The sequence below is a fragment of the Amblyomma maculatum genome, chromosome 8, assembly GCF_055883805.1.
Source record: "Amblyomma maculatum isolate TAMU_Amacu chromosome 8, ASM5588380v1, whole genome shotgun sequence".
Lineage (NCBI taxonomy): Eukaryota > Metazoa > Arthropoda > Arachnida > Ixodida > Ixodidae > Amblyomma > Amblyomma maculatum.
In genome coordinates, this window is record NC_139351.1 from 120,656,117 (window position 1) to 120,672,624 (window position 16,508).

The window sequence follows — 16,508 nt, forward strand, 5'->3', positions numbered from 1 at the left end:
GGGGGTGAGCTTCTGGAATGCGGACGAAGGCGTCCTTCTGCAGAAGCCGCCTTGGAAGTGCGCGCTTCAAAGACTGGCTCCATCTCTCCCTCCAGCACAAGTACACCCAAACCAAAGAAATAAAGAAAGGCGAAACCGATCAAGAAAAACCAGGAAAACTAGACAGAGAGAAAGAGAAAAAAAGAGCTGGGCACCCAGAAGACTCGGAGTTATGACGGAGTAGACAGAACACACATATATGGAGTCGCGCGCGCGCGTTTGCCCAGGTAATGACCAGCCGTACCCGCCCAGAGCGTTTTGTCTTTTGTTGGGCAAACGGGAGCCAGCCTGGCTTTTTCGCCCTGCCAAACGTAAAGCCTCGGCTCTTTTGTAGGAGGGCTTCGCCTCGTGCTGACGATGACAAGGGCGTTCTATGTGCACGAGTGCCGAAATCCGCCCGGGCGGCGCAGAACGCGCGTCGTTGGTGATGATGGCCAGCCGTCACCGGGCGTTCTTCCCTGACAGAGCAGCAATAACAGCAACGTCGACGACTTCTCCGTAGACGCGAGCCGCCCAGAGCATCGAGGGCGCATTCACCTGGTCTGCGAAGGGAGCAGCGCCTTGCACCCCCTGACAGGCAGCAAGCAGGCCTTCCAGCAGCATCCAGAGAAACAGGACGCCAGTAGCAGCCATGCAGCCGCTCTGTGTGAAAGGCGCAACGTACACGTCGTTGGCCATCCGCACTTATCCAAACATGCCTCGGACGCGACACGTCGAGCTCACGCAGTTCCATCCTTGCAGAGTTCCATATATCTTTGGTAGAGTGGAGTATCTCCGCAAAACGAGGTTCCTCAACTTATGGCTGGGGCCGCGAATTCGGGAAGGAATATTGACGAGTTTATCACCGGCAGTGTGCTTTTTACAGGGAGTTGAAGACAGCGGTGATTGGTAGTCCTTCATCACTGACCCTCGAAAACGCTTTTGCATGTTTCATGTTCCCCCATTAGACGCTTCACATACATGCAGGCTTATTAATGAGCGCGTCTACATGTCAAGTTTCGCGTATATTTCGATACTAGTCTACAGCTCATCATACTCGAAAACGGGCGAATATATGTCGTGGTGTATGTTCTAGTGGACTTCCAGCTCGAGTGAACGTAAATACTCATGACCCTAACATGCCCTCCAAGCTTGATTTATTGGGAAAGGTCATGCATTCAATAAGAATAGCACCTTGTGCGAGCGTACAATGTTCCAATTATCACAGATATATCTTGCAGTCAGGGCAAATAAAGAAAATGAAATATTGTCGACCATGACGTACAAAACGCAGTTACGCTGACCGTAGCACAGTGAACACTCACAAGAAACCTTAGGAACTGTGGGCCTTCAAGAACTGGAAACCTCAATAAACGAGAATCTTACAGAACCGGGAACCCTAAAAAAACAATCAGGAACCGCGAAGAACAATGGACTTCAATACAACTACCATTTGAGCTACGTAAGCTATACCCCCATCGTACAGTTCACTGAGGAGAGGCAGTCGCAGGGGCTAAGCCGGTCGTGTCTCAGTGCCGCGCATCAACTTCGAGGCACAATACGCGACTCACCGCTGAAAGTGTGAAAAGGAAAAGTGACCTGCAGCCGCCTAGGTGCCGCACGAGCGCGTCAAATTCTGAGGCACGACTATTCGGCGGAACACATCAAGACAACCGCGCGTTGTCCCGGGTATCCCGGACCGTGCACTGGAACTGTTCAGCGCCGATCCGCGCCCCTTTCCTGGGCAGTCGCTTCACGGATCAAAACTTGCTTCAGCATGGACGAATCTTAACATGCCACGCACGAGCTTTTCTTTTCCGCCGTTGAAAGAGAAAAAAGAAAACGCGCACGGCGAATTCAGCCTTCAGCTCAGTGTTGTGTGTCCACGTTTCGAGGAGTATGCTGGCATGCAGTAAACTGTTTTCACGACGTTTATGACTCCAGTGGAATGGCTCGTATTCCGTAAAGTATTCCTTGCCTAACCCTTTTCTTTTTTTGCCTTTGTCTGCGATAATTCCAGTCTCTTCGTTGTGCACGTATAACTGCGCACTAACCTTCTGAGCGTACAACAACGCGCACGTTTTGTCGACGGCGGCACAGACCGGTCTTGTCGGCTGGAAGGGGGTAGTGGTTTAAATGCGCAGGGGAAAACGCGTGCAGGTCTCGTGCAACAGCCCTTATCAAGCACGTGGTACCGCTGTATGCGGGTACCGTTTTCGAAGCCACGCGTTACGGCACACTCGCAGCCCTTGCCTCTTGTCTCGATGAATTGGATATAGCCAGCGCAGAGTTTGTCTTTTTTCTCTCCATGTGCGCAATCAACCGTCCCCGCGTCCACCACATATACATGTGCCGTGAAACGGCGCGGGGCACTAAGGTGACCCCGCTGCGGCGTCGTTCCGTGGTCGGTCGTCGTCGCATCATTCGCCTGACCCGGTCTCTCACCGGTTTTTTCTTCGCGCGCCGCTAGGTGGCGTGGCCCGCGCTATCTCTGCGCGTGGCCCGCGGCGGCGTGTCGCGGCCCATAAGACCCCTCGACGACGCCCCGTTTTTCAAGTTCGTCACTTATCGGGCGAGCGGATCAGGAACACATAAGAAGGAGCGGAAGTCTGTTCTTTTTTTTTTCTTCCTTTCTTGCTTTGTTTTTTTTTTGAATGTTTGTTCCCGTGACAACCAGGCCAGCTACACCTTCTCGCACCTGGCGATGAACCGGATTACATAAGTGTCCGCGCGCATCTCACGAATAGCCGGCTAAAGATCTTATTGGCATACAAATATACCGACGCCCCAGATTTTCCACAAGGACTGGGCCTTGCAAATGACCGCCTGCTTTTCTGCGGCGAAAAGGAAACAGAATGGGTACGCGTAGCAGTATACGTGGTAAGGAACGGAAAGGGGGACGGAACATGAGGGCCCCACAAGCGGTTGTGTAAATATCCAGGTCTTGCTGGAGAACTAGAGTTCTAGAGGACTGATCATGATCGATTTGGATCTGTTCGAGCCTAGCGTTTTGTAACTGCGAGCCACGCGAACCTGACGATTTCGTCGTTACTGCGTACCTTAGTGCTCATCCCGGGAGTTTCAGTCAGTGAGACACTTTTGCTGTTCGGAGATCTGAGAGGACTATGCAAATACCAACATGTCAAATCCTCTATTGGAGCAAGCAAATACGGCTGTGCACTCGGAGCTGGAGTAAAACGTTGCTACGGTTAGGGCTTTAGATCGCGGGTTTCACATCCGACGAAACCTGGTCGCCGCGACCGGTAATCGGAGCTGTAAAATCGAGCCCCGAGCGGTGGACTACTGCAACAGCTCAGCACCGAATGATAAACGTTTTCTTAGCTGTAGAACTATGTTCTAAAAAAAGTCTTGAATGTGTACATAATTTCATTTATCGCCAATGTAACATCCGCTTCACTCTACGCAAAATTATTAGCTTACGTTTCATTTTATCGTTCTGCATACTGGACTATAGCATCATTGTTTATGCTATCAACGGTGTGCGAATAGGACCGAATCGAATATGATGTCTTGTTTTGCTGACGAATTGAACAAGAATAATTCAACTGTGAAGTTAATTGAACATTTACACGATTATTTGCTACTTGTGCAGTATGCATGCAAAACCGCGAAACCCCATAACTATAGATGGTAGAGCTAACTCTATAGTTGTCGAAAAACCCACCGCTGTTCTCCACTGATCACCTTTTGCTACTAAACGGTTTATAGGTATGTCCCAAAGCGAATCAGGCTATGGGGTAAGGCGTAGTGGAGGCCTCCGGTATTTTGCGACCGCCTGGGGTTCTTTAAAGTGCGCATACATCGCACAGTACACGGGCGCCTTACTCTTCTCCATCGAAAAGTGGTCGCCGCACCCGGGATCGGATCCGGGCCGCTTGGCTCAGTAGTCGAGGCCCTAACCACTCAGCCATCGCGGCGGGATTCCCGCACGTTTTCTGTACTGATGACGGCAAACTCAGTACCACATCTATGTTCACGCGAAATGAGAGTAATGAACCATGGCCGGTGAGACGGGCATAAAGACAAAGCTTGCGAAACTTGGCTGAAACAGCTGCGCGTCGTCCAGTCGTGATAAGGTCATAACTGTATGAGCGTTATGAACAGCGTCACAATGGACCACTTCCCGGCGTCGTACCCAGCATGCTTTGGCAGCATCCTTTAAGGAATCGGAGATCTTTTCAAAGCCGTCATTAAATAAAAGTACGGTTTGCCTACTTGAACTTCGTGCCAGTAATTATAAAACTACCCGAAATCTTGGGAACGTATTCGATTAGTTTCGAACATTTTTAACACGCGCTATTTTACTCGTTCAGCCAATAGAATTCTAGGACATTTAATTTGAGGACCTCATAGGCTAGGTTAGACGTAAGGTGTCCATGAAAGAGCAACCCGATTATACCTTCAGCGGCGATTCTGAGAGCTAGGCCGTTCCAGGTACATCGGGTTGCTCTTCGCATTGCACGAGTTTCACGCTCGTTTTTACGCCCGTCTTCCGTCTAGAAGACAGTTTTCGCCAAAACGCTCACGTGAAAGTCCAGTGCGTGAAAGCTCCGACTGAGTGAAACCAGATGTGCGCAATCACCATTTCTGTTGAAGCATGCCAAATGGTCGAGCCCACGCCTCTAGCAGGTCAAACTAATGCTGGATGGCTACATTCTGGGCTGTCCGATATCTCTAAGCTTCCTTCCGACAGTGAGACAGGCCTGTCGATCTCATCTGTAAGGGAAGTTTTTGTATGTGACACGGGCATCTTTCTTTACTCGCAGGCTCCGATGCCTTGAAGATAGCCGTTCGCCTCGTCCGGTCAGGCCATGGGCAACTCGCACTCGCAGGCCGCCGAAGAGCGGCCGCGAGACTCGTCCGTGCTGTCGTCCTCACGCGGCAGCAACGGCGGACTGAGCAACGGCGGCCTGCGCCTCAACAACAAGCGGCTGGCCGGCAAGTTCGCTAGCCCGGGCAACCGGGTGCTGCCCCAGCCGGCGGTGGAGGGCGTTCGACTGCTCAAGACCACGCAGAACGGACACATCCTGCACAGCGGGGGCACCATCAGCGGCCGCCGGCTCATCAGTCAGAACTCGGACGTCCAGGTATGTATGGACAGGACATTGTCGCGCTCATTGGACGTCGACGGTAAGCCTCGTTGGCGGTGGTGACTTTTTTTTTTTCCCATTTCGCAAACCTGCCATAAGGCATACTATATGAAGTGATACAGCTGATCTAATTCTCCAAGAGTACTACGACGGAGAGAGTGTGAAGACTGACAAAACTGACACCGACTCCTGGAAGAAATGACAAAGGACAGTGACGCGAAGGGAAGATGACGGAGGCACAGAACCATAAGAACGGTCTCTGTAACCTGCCCTTATGGTTTTGCCTTTTCGTCGTCTTTTTGTGCTGCTTTTCATCACAAATATTAACCCCCTAGGCCAACTAAGTGGCAAGGGACAATTAAGGATCAAACATTAAAAGCGTGCGGCGTCCGTTAGCACTTGTCCCTTGTTCTTACTCCGCCAAAATATTTTACCTTGTCAGTGCGCTCTACCACTTATATATATATATATATATATATATATATATATATATATATATATATATATATATATATATATATATATATATATATGTCTGAAGCTCCTAGAAGTTTGAAACAGTTCGGTAACCTCAGGTCTACATTTGCCCACGTTTAAATCGGATACTGAAACTCTTTGAATCACCCATCTGGACTTCAAATCGTAGCTGCAGCAGTTGACTATTGCGAGCTCTTGTGCATTGTGATGTAGACCTGAGGTTACAGAACTGTATATATATATATATATATAATGTCTGAAGCTCCTAGAAGTTTGAAACAGTTCTGTAACCTCAGGTCTACATCACAATGCACAAGAGCTCGCATTAGTCAACTGCTGCAGCTACGGTTTGAAGTTCAGGTCGGTGATTCAAAGAGTTTCAGTATCCGATTTAAACGTGGGCAAAGAATTCCTTGCCGAGAGCCGTGTGGCATTCCTGCCTTCTTGAATGAAGAGCGTATAGGACTCTTCTGTGCGTGTGACCTGGAGAGCGCATTTAAGAGAATGGTTTATATTACCTCGCAGACCACAGAGAGCACTATAGGGTGCTAACAGGGTCCGTGCGAATGTGGTATTGCAGGGTGACTTCAGACCTTCGCTCACGCGGTTGGTGGAGCGGACAGCACATGGATCTAAATGGCTGAGCACGGTTTCTTTAAAGAATCGTTTGGTACCTTGACGGAGTTCATTGGCGCAGGCATCGATTGGGTGAGGCTATATGCGTCAGCAGCACACGCAAGGCATTCATCAAATCATGCGCGCTGGTTTCCCTGGTTCATATCGTTGGCTCTCAACTCCCTTGACCACGCTCGAAAAAAAAGAAAGGAGGTCCGTCTTTCAAATTCCTTCCGTAAACGCATAACCTAATCGCCCCGTTGCAGCCATGCCAGATATAAACTGGCGGGAGACGCGCGTGTCTCATTGCATGCAGCCAACTCCAAATAATGCGGAAACAAACATGCTTGTGCTCCCAACTGTCATGCGTGAAGCGTGCACCGGAAACGTTTTGTGCTCGGTTTGGCGTTGAAACACACTGCACATGGGGTGGCTCGCAGGACAATCCGGACCTGCTGCGTATCCTGCAGCAGCGGCGCTCCCTGTCCGACCTGGATGGTCCGCAGCAGCAGCATGCTGAGCAGCCGGGACAGCTCCAGCAGGGCCGCAGGGCGCACAGCGATCCGGACATTGCGCGGAGCGTCATCGAGGACGAAGACGACGACGAAGAGGAGGAAGAAGGTACGTAGGCACACCATCAAGAGTCAGCCCTAACATGACGAGACCCAAATACTCATTGTCATCATCATCAGCCTGATTATACCCACTGCAGGGCGAAGGCCTCTCCCATATTTCTCCACTTAATACTCATTGTACGGTGAAATAATTAGGACAACCATGCTTTCCCAGTAGCTCTTGATTTTACCAGCTTAAATTAGATACCACGGAAGAGGTGCACATCTCCGCATAGTCAAGCCTGTTACCGCCATGAAAGATCGGCGCCATGTGTCAGCTCGGTGGCCAAATTTGTTTTCCGACAGCGTGCCATGTTCTCGGCTTCTCGAGAACGCACTGACGGCCTTTCATGTTTACAGTAAACAGTTCAACCTGGATAAAATAAATAATCAGAACGAAATGCTTTGCTCTTAGCACCGAGGGTTAATGGTGGCTCTTCGCTGGCAACCAGAGCAGCCCCGCAACTTGCGGATGCTACTCACCATCGTTTTCCCACGACAGCCCAAATCAGCCTACCCCTGTAGGAAAAAAAATAACAGGCGGGTGACTTGCAACTATGACAGGGCAGTGAGCATAGCTATAGTCAACAGCAAGGCCGTTGCAGTCCCTTGCGTGGCTTACATTTCCTTTTTTAGCGAAGTTTCTCTGATGGAACCGAATCACTTCGATTCAGGCAAGCCCGGCTTAACGTAAAGGTTCCTATGCACATCCTTATGTTTACTATGTTTATCAGGCGATTTTTTCATGTTCGAAAAGACAGAACTAATGTGTGCTTTTGGCTATCTCACGCTTTCAGTGTACGCATAATGATGAATAGCATACCTCCTGTGTCTGACAAGATGCGTTGCGAATGCGTTTCCTTGGGCCGATGTATTCATAATATTACTTTTTCGTTGTAGGTATCACAGGACGCAGCCTGATCGCAATCAGTCCCAGCAAGGCCAAAATTAAATCCAGAAAGAAAGCCAAGGCACCAGAGCCGCCACAGCCACAGTCCAACACTCTTCCAAAGGACACCGAGAAGGCTCCTAGTGGTCGGTCGTCCGAGGAGCCTGGAAAGACAGTCTTCTCCAAACTCAAGAGCCGCCGCAGCGAAGGCAAGTCACCAGCTCCGACGCCACCTCCACCCCCGCCACCCCCGGATTATAACTCGGACGACAATGTTGTCTTTCGACCCGGCAGCAGCTACGAGAAGAACCGACGGAACGTCGAGAAGTGGAGACTCTCCAAGTCGGAACCCACAAAGGTTGAAAGTACAGGACATAAAAAGACGACTTCTTCCAGCGACGGCCCGGCCAAGGCAGAGCCCGCAACACTTGCCAAAGACTTCAAGGAGGAACTTTTGGCTGTGGCAAAGCGGAGGGCTTCCAACGGCTTCGCTCGGAAGGTCGCCGATGAAAACGGCCACGGAGCAAAGACGCCACCGGCCGTCAACGGCGACCTGAAGAGCCCGAAATCAACGCCCAAAAAGCAGTATTATTTTTCAAACTTCGACGCCCTGAAACTGAAGGACGGTTCCACGCCTAACGGAAACGTCAAACAGGCGACCGAAAAGGTAACGTCGAAGCGAGAAAACACGGCTCTCACCACGCGCACTCTGGCCGCTATCGACGATCATTCCCAGGGAGAATCAAAAGTCATCGAATACATCTTGAACGATTCAAGTCGGATACAAGATCACTGTTTCGCAGTAGATCAGGACCCGGAGCCTTATATTAACGGAAACCGGAAAGCGGAGAATCGGCAGCGAAATAGCCGCAGCCCAGTTCCGGCTTGGCCAAAATCTCAGTGGCCTCTGGATAACCTTAGTGGAGGGGGAACGTCGTCAGCCAAATCGTCTTTGTCCAGCGGCTCGGACCAAGACCTAAACGTGAATATCCAGCTGAGACCGACGCTTCCTCGCAAGCAGATGGACATACCACGCTTCTCGCCCACTGACGCTTGGAGGTCGCTGTGGGCCACCGACAGTCCTCAGGCGCGAAGGAGCGACAGGCTGCGTTCCGAAGCCAGCACCGATGACGGTGACGTGCTTGAAGATCAGATAAGGAGGGTAAGTCGAGTTATGGCACCAAGGAGGGTGATGGCTGATCGCTGCGGGGACTCTGGAATCTCGCCCGATGCTGGTAGTCCGCTGTTTATTCACCACGTCGTAGACGGAGCTCCGTTCGGACCTAACCCCGGAAGACGGTCAGAAGGCGTAGGAAGAGCATCCCCTCCGGATGGCGTTCGCGACGACCACTGGGTGCCCAAGGAAGATCTGATGGACGACTCCGACTCGGGCAGCGTGGGCCCTACAACATCGGGGCTACAGGAGAAGCAACCGCATGGTATGCTTGGCCTCCAGGCCAAGTTCACCATGCCGGCAAACATGTTCCTCCCCTGGTCTACACCGTCGGCGACAATGAGGACGGAGGATTCTTCTGACCAGAGCAGCAGACCACGGGGACGGCTACGAAAGAACCCGCGCCTGACGCCAACCACTGAAAACTTCAACAGCTTGCGCAACCTGCGAAAGGCGTTGGGTCTCCGCGGCCGCGACCTTTTCGTAGACAGGCAGCCGGGAATCGACTCAAACTGGTCGCTAAGTCGGAGCGCGCCAAATTCCCTCAACATTGTGGGAGACATCGACCTGCGCAGGTCATCGGAGGAGCCCGTCACTCCCGTCACTCCCGAAGCCGACGAGAAGCCCAAGGAGAGTGCGGTGTGGCACGAAAGTGCGAAGACTGAGTCGGCCCGGAGAACATCGTCGTTCAGCTTCTCGAGAGAGGGCCACGTCATGTATCTCCCTGAATACGAAGTGCGCACTGGCTCCACGTGCAAGCCTCCCAGTAGCAGCAGCCGCCCGTCCCGCTTCGAGAACAAGAAGGCAAAGAAGTTCTCCTACATGAGTACCGTGAGGAAAGAAGAACGGAAGAGGCTGGAAGAGCGGCTCGCGCAGGAAGTAGCAGAGAAAGAGCGACTTCGCGAGAAAGAAATCCGCTGGATGAACCGCGTGGAAGATGAGTTCCGGAAGCAGCGCGACAAAGAGAAGCTCGACATACGGCACCAGCTGCGCATCCTCAACCTTGAAGCGAAAAAGTCCGGTGGCCAGGAGAACGGCGACCTTTTCAACGGGGACGAAATCACATGGAACGGCACGAGCAGCCCCGATCACAAAGGCGCCTCCAGCAACGGCGCGCCCAAATGGCTGCGGCGCCGCGATTCCGACCACCAGATGAACGGGGCGGACTCGCGGAACTTCAGCCCACCGCGACCCGAGCCCGAAGGCGGCCGGTCATCGGGAGATGAGTGTCGAAATTCGTTGGAAAATTACAACCCGACCGTAGTGACAGCCGAGCCGGAGCGAAAGTCCGCGCCGGCCAAAAAGCGAATCTACGACCAGATATCGCGCGTCATGCGCGGTGGCATCGATAACGGCGACAAGTGCAACGGTCATTCGGCGGATGACAGGAGATCCCTGTCGCCGGCTTCGCAGGTCGGAGGTCGACCCATGAGGAACCGCAGTTCCAGTCCGACAAGACGAAGGAGCTCTTCGTACGACGACCGCAAGGTAGACCATGCCATAAGTGTATTCAAAAAGGAGGCCCTGCAGAGGACCAACAGTGGCAGGACATATGAGTCCCACTGCAACTACATATACAGTGTGCCTCAGAAGAAGGCCGACGTGCCAAAAGAGGGACGGTACAGATCCCTCGAAGATTCAGACAGCATGAGTGACGAGTTGCAGCGGTCTCGTGCCGATGCGAGGCAGAGGCTGCCATCCAGTGAAGTGTCGAAACGTGGTGGTTCAAAGCCGCTGTTGACTGTTCAGCCATTTGGTGCCAGCAAGGGGTATCGTCCTGTGCCCTTTGGACTAAGGCAGCAGCATGAAGCACGACCAAACAGATAGATGTAGGTGAGCATGCTTGGATGAGCCATATTTGATGCTCGGTTATGATAGTCTTGGTATTCTTGAGTAGTGAGTTGGAAATAGTAGCCATGTGTTCAGCTGTTGTTCGTTGCGCTCAAGTGAAACCTTCCACATCCCTGCAGGCCAGTAGCTTCTTCACTTGTACTCGGCCTCATAAGCCTTGCACGGAACAGGTCCCAGTGCTGTGAAAAAGAGAACATTCTGTGCATATGCTTGCAACAGTGTTTCATTAAAGTATAAGTGCTATATAACCCTTTCAAACTAACCACCATAACCTCAAAAATACCTTTCAAAACCGCAAGCGTGTGTAGTCTCTGCAGTGAGGTGAATTACGATTACAATGTTTTATTATAGTCCTTTACTCAGAGCTTCGTATGGGCTGACCTTTATTAGTTTGAAGCTACAATTATGGCTCAACAATCATTTATCTTTACCAACAAACTAGAATTCAATTATGCTGCTCACTACTGTTATGTGTTTTTTTAGTATAACATGCTTTTAAGACGCAGTACTGCAGCGTGCATACTTCTGTTCCGAGTTAGGACACCAAATTTTACACTGTCTATTTCGTTGAGATGGTGCATGAGACATTGGCAATACACAGATCCCCATGTGAAATTTGCCTGTGCCTGCTAATTAATTTATAAGTTGATTGGCAACTGATTTTTGTGATCATTCTGGTGTTTCTCACGTCTGGCGCTTTTCGCGCATTGTTTACACAGATGATGGGTGGCGACCGCTTGCATGATCTTAGCATTTTATGGTTGTACTAGCTGCCGGCAGCACGAGTGGATGAATGTAGGGGCTTGGACGAAGTCCAGACATGAAAGCGAACCTGCTAATGCGGGAACTGTGCACACTGTGCCCGCCATACAGAGGGTGCATACAAACAGGCGAAGGTGACGATAGAAGTAAGAACCAACAAACTGATGAAACAAGCACTCTTTTGGCAACGTCCTTTGTAATTAAACCAGGTGACTGCAGGCGATAACCTATATTGAAATTGGCAGAATGTTTTTGCATGAACTTACCAGGTGGCTTGCGTATAACAAGAGGCATTTCGCCTATCATCACAACAAAGTTTTGATAGTGCAACAATTGGGGAAGCGATACATTCTTCTATTGGAAGTGAAGCCATGGAAAGTGTGAATGAGGTCTGAAAAATCGAGTTACCAGTCAGTTGTGATATATGCGAAATTTGAGGCACTCCAATACATTGCCTCTATAAGGCATGCCATGGTAGCATGAAAAAGGCTGAATAATCAGGGGTTATAATTTTCAGTCAGCAATATCAATCTTTTATTGAAGCTGCTTCCGTTGTGATCTCAACTGCCAAATGATTAACATTGTTTCAACATGACTGTGACATCACAGTCCTTGTTGAAACAATGTTGAGTCTGCTATAAGACCACTGCTTTACTTTAATTCCTTTCAGCTTCTTACTTTAACCTTATGCAAGAGCTTTAATGTCAAAAAATGAAAAAATGTGGCTAATACTATATCGGTTCTCATATCCCTCAAGTGACCTCACCACTGCTGTCTCAATTCGTAAGCTGCATCATACGCTGCTGAAACAAAAGAAATTATAGGTAATTCACTGGGTTTAGGCAACTCCACGTGAGAATCACCCTTCACTGACATTATTTTGCATCATTCCAAAGGAAGAAAACACTGCAAAAACTAATGCCTTTAATCCTTCAAGAACTTGACTCACTTGTTTGTGCAGTTCATCTGAGCACACATGCATAGTGTTTTTCAATGCTGCCGTTCCACCATATGGTGAAACTGATCAATACTACTTTAATGCTTTTTGCACTTAATGCACTTTAATACAATTTCAAAACATTAAACACCTTTTTAGTTTCCTGTCCTCATGAGCACCAGTGTGCAATGCAGCAAAACTTTAATCGCATGTTTTAGGGCAGTTCGAGTCATGACCGGCTTTATTACTTAGTAATAAAGCCGGTTGTGGTTTGAATACAGTGGGCAACAATGGCAAAGAATAAGCACACATTCTGGCAGTTCATGCCACCAAAAATATTTACAGAGCCATTTCCGTAACTAATTGGCATTCACGCAAAATACGCATTTGTAATTTCAGTTTTCATTGCAGTGGAGGAGTCAATAATCAGTGCATCTTGCTTTTGATTAACATCCATGTAGCATGACAGATTGTTCTTGCTCATGCATAGTGATTGGGGGGTTCGAAAAGAGATGAGAATTTTGGAAAGAAAATCTTTTTAGTGGTCTTCCAGAGGAGCAGAAAAAAAAAAAAGAATGAGGTACTGAAAAATGATCCCACTGAAGATCTAAACTGTAATGAATGGTTGCGTCAAAAAAAAAGAAAAAGATGCCATGAAAAAAGTGCATTCAGTAAGTACTATGTTTCAGTTACAAAACATTTGTGAGTTACCATTACATCAGGTGCACCTTTCAGTTAGTGATGACGCATTAAATGACAAACCATGTGCAGTTCTGTTCTACATAAGAATGTGATAAAAAATTTAAAACAGGACATAATAAACAGCTGCTACTTCTTTGCTACTGCATATCTATGCGCAAAAAATTGCTTCCCCAAGTAAAGTAGAGGGACTGCAGTCCGTTTCGGTCGTGGCAACATTACAGCAACTTTTATATCTAATTTTTAAACAAAATTTACAGCCACTTATTAGCACTGATTGTGGTGATGAAAGTGAAACAAAGTGCGATTGTATCCGCACGCTCTCGTGTATTGTAACACATACACAACGATTAAAGTTCTTTATATTCTTCTAGAATTTTTGCTACTGCCTGCCCCATTCAGCTGTTATACTATTCAACAACCAAATGAGAGCCGCCTGCATACTGAGTGCAAATAGCTCGAATGCATGCTTTAAAGCTTGAAGGCATTCAGCCAGTATCAGTTCATGTCCACACAGCTGTCCAACATTTCATACATACATATCATTTGTATCAGTGTCTCACCCCGCCCCTCCAGGAACTATGGAGTAATTTCTCAACACACACATCTTAATATTACACGTACTTATCCTTCCAGCTTTTGATAGGATACTCTGATTTCACTTCACCAGTTCTGCTTCTGGAGAGAGTGTAAGCTGGTGGTATACTTGAAAACTTTCATACAGAGATCGAATAGGTGATGTTCCAGTGGCCACTTAAGCAAATTTCAGTGTAGCTCCGCACATGCAGTTTTTGATTCCCCATATCTAAGAGTGCAAACAAACTTATTCGTCATCAGTACCACATATGAGTGAGTGGCAGTGAAACCTTGAAATATTTTAGGTTATGATCATCAGGATATGAATGATCTGTGCATTGTCATTTTAATATCGATGTTTCCATTATTTCTGGAAAATAGACATTTTCCCCTTGTTTTTTTCTTTCAGAGTTCAATGTTTCCCACAAATATGAAATCTCTGCCATAAGGGGGCATATCAGAAAATCCTCTCCAAGTCACTGTAATGTTCAACTGCGTGTTATAACCTCACAAGTCTAAAACTGAAAATTTTTAGTGTTGTTAGATATGCTAGAAATTCTGCTCTCCCTATTATGGCAAGAACAACAGGAATAGTTTCCAACACGAGAAGAGTGCAGTAATACTTGTTACATCTCAAGAGAACCTAGTGATAGACTCTGCAAATCATGAATTTCTTCAGTATCCACAACTTCGCACAAAGCTGAATGCATAACAAAGAATTGCTTCAAGCAGCTGACTTAGACATCTAGGTGCTAGCAGTGTTCATTTGGCGAGCAGGCTGAAGTCATAGGTGTTGGCAAGAACCATACTCATTAGCACTAGTAACCAAAAATGCTGATTCCAATTCTCCATATTGCTTCTTTTGCAGCAGATGCCGGCTGTCATAGTGTGTAAATGTTGAAGTGGTGCTCGAGCGACACCAATTTTTGTCTATGGTAAGTACCAAAGTTTTTCGTTCACTCCTTCCTACTATACTAGCAGTGCATGCCATGGTGCGCCTTTTTGCCTCTGCGGAATGCATCCTGCATGCAAGAAGATGACACTACTATGTGGGTAGAGCAGGAGACTAGCCTTTACAACTTTAATCTGGCTTACAAACGTGCAGGATTGCTGCAGTAACGTATGGTGTTGCTGTAGCAGTTGACAGTAACCAAGCTGTACAACAGTATTTTATCTACATCTAGTATGAGGCCTTGCAGCAACGTCTGCTCTTACATGCCCACAACTCTGCACTGTTAGTAATTTACTTTACGTGAAATTGATAACCATACAAATGCAAGCTTTTCGAATATGTAATCATGTTGAAATGTTTTCATTGTTTGCTTCTTTACGACTGTTACGCTACCACTCAAACACTGTGCTGCATACCTCCCCCCCAAAAGATATTAAATCTCCTTTGAGCATCCCATGGACATGTACAGGATGTCCAAAGTTTAAGAGCTTAAGCGCCCATAGGATTTTCTATGCGACAACACAACGGATCATTTATCAAAGCACCCTTGCAGTAGTTGGCATGTAAGGACAGGCCCAAAAGTCCCGAGCAGGGCAGTTTACCCACAGTGGCATGAGTGTCAAGAGTGGCGACCATACAAAATTCGCTTAGCAAAGGGGAAAACAAACAAGGTCGTGCAATGTGCCATATTTAGTACAGTAACTGCAAAAATGCGCAGTGTTCAGCTAGATGGCACAAGTAAGAACAACTGGGCTCTAAGGAATGAATAAGACAGTACATTGCAACTTTTTCACCATCTTTTTCTTAGTCTGTATACAGGTGCTTGTCTGCACTGTTCCTTCTTTGCTGGCTATGTCCGCATTAACAGACTTCTTTTTGTTTGCATTTTTTATTACAGATAGTACCCCTAACACTGGCATCTGAACCTACGCATCTGTTTCAAGAGCCAACAAACGAAGACCTTCTAATCACTAAAAACAACAAGACCTTAATGCGACATTTCATTGCTGTTTGTTACGGACCGTGAGGACCAAACGGGACTGCCGTGCACTAACCTCCCTAATGGTGCTGTAACTTTTTCGAATTGCATGTACATATTTCCCACAACCTCGACGCATCTCAGGGTGCAATTATGAAAATGACACAAGTGCCTTACGACGGGGGGAGTTGAAGAGTTAGCGCGAGAAAAAGAGAAAATACTTTACACAAACATACTCAGAGATGGTATTTCTTTGTACACTTTGTTAATAAATCTGTTCAGGTCGTAATCAAGCGTGTTACTATGCATGAAGGTGTGCTTGAGTGTGTTGCGCTCTAACAAATGTGATGCGTATATACTTCATTAGTGCTGTTTCATATTGACATTTGTGTTACTGCACCAACCAAACTTTTCCAGAGAAAGTCTGCACATTTAGTAATAAAAACTTCACCTGGTGGGACTTGCAGCAGATGCCTCTTGGGATGAAGTGTAGGATATATGCATCTATTTCAGTCATTTCTTCGTGGAGGAAGATGGAGCATGGTGAAGTTTTCCTTGCTCAGCCTACATGTTAAGGAGACATTTCACAAAAAGGTAAATTGCTTCAGACAGCCCTGCAAGCTTAAACTGGAAAAATCAGCTGGCCTGATTCATGAAGTGGAAGAATTCAAGACTACGAGCGTGTAGCAGTCAAGTTCCTTGTCAAGTCTGAATCAGTATGAATCATACTTTACAAGGGCATTTTTTGCGCCACTAAACCAGCATTACACAAAAGAACCATTATAGGCCCACTGCTGTTTTGTAACATATACAAGGCTGTTTTATCATGCTGAGATGTGTTATAGATGAAGTAC

General features: G+C 47.9%; 1 protein-coding gene across 2 annotated transcripts in view; it reads left to right on the forward strand.

The window, feature by feature from the left end:
- Nucleotides 1-16,109, forward strand: part of LOC146182353 (uncharacterized) — a 133,754-nt gene extending 117,645 nt beyond the window's left edge. The window contains exons 3-7 of one of the 2 annotated variants that reach the window (XM_084577440.1): nucleotides 4,806-5,126; nucleotides 6,662-6,842; nucleotides 7,736-10,731; nucleotides 14,592-14,658; nucleotides 15,574-16,109. In XM_084577440.1, the coding sequence (XP_084433566.1) occupies nucleotides 4,851-5,126; nucleotides 6,662-6,842; nucleotides 7,736-10,725 (3,447 nt within the window). In that variant the 5' untranslated portion in view covers nucleotides 4,806-4,850 and the 3' untranslated portion in view covers nucleotides 10,726-10,731; nucleotides 14,592-14,658; nucleotides 15,574-16,109. The remainder of the gene's footprint in view (nucleotides 1-4,805; nucleotides 5,127-6,661; nucleotides 6,843-7,735; nucleotides 10,732-14,591; nucleotides 14,659-15,573) is intronic. The other variant, XM_084577441.1, reaches the window with a different exon arrangement.
- Nucleotides 16,110-16,508: the final 399 nt, after the last annotated feature.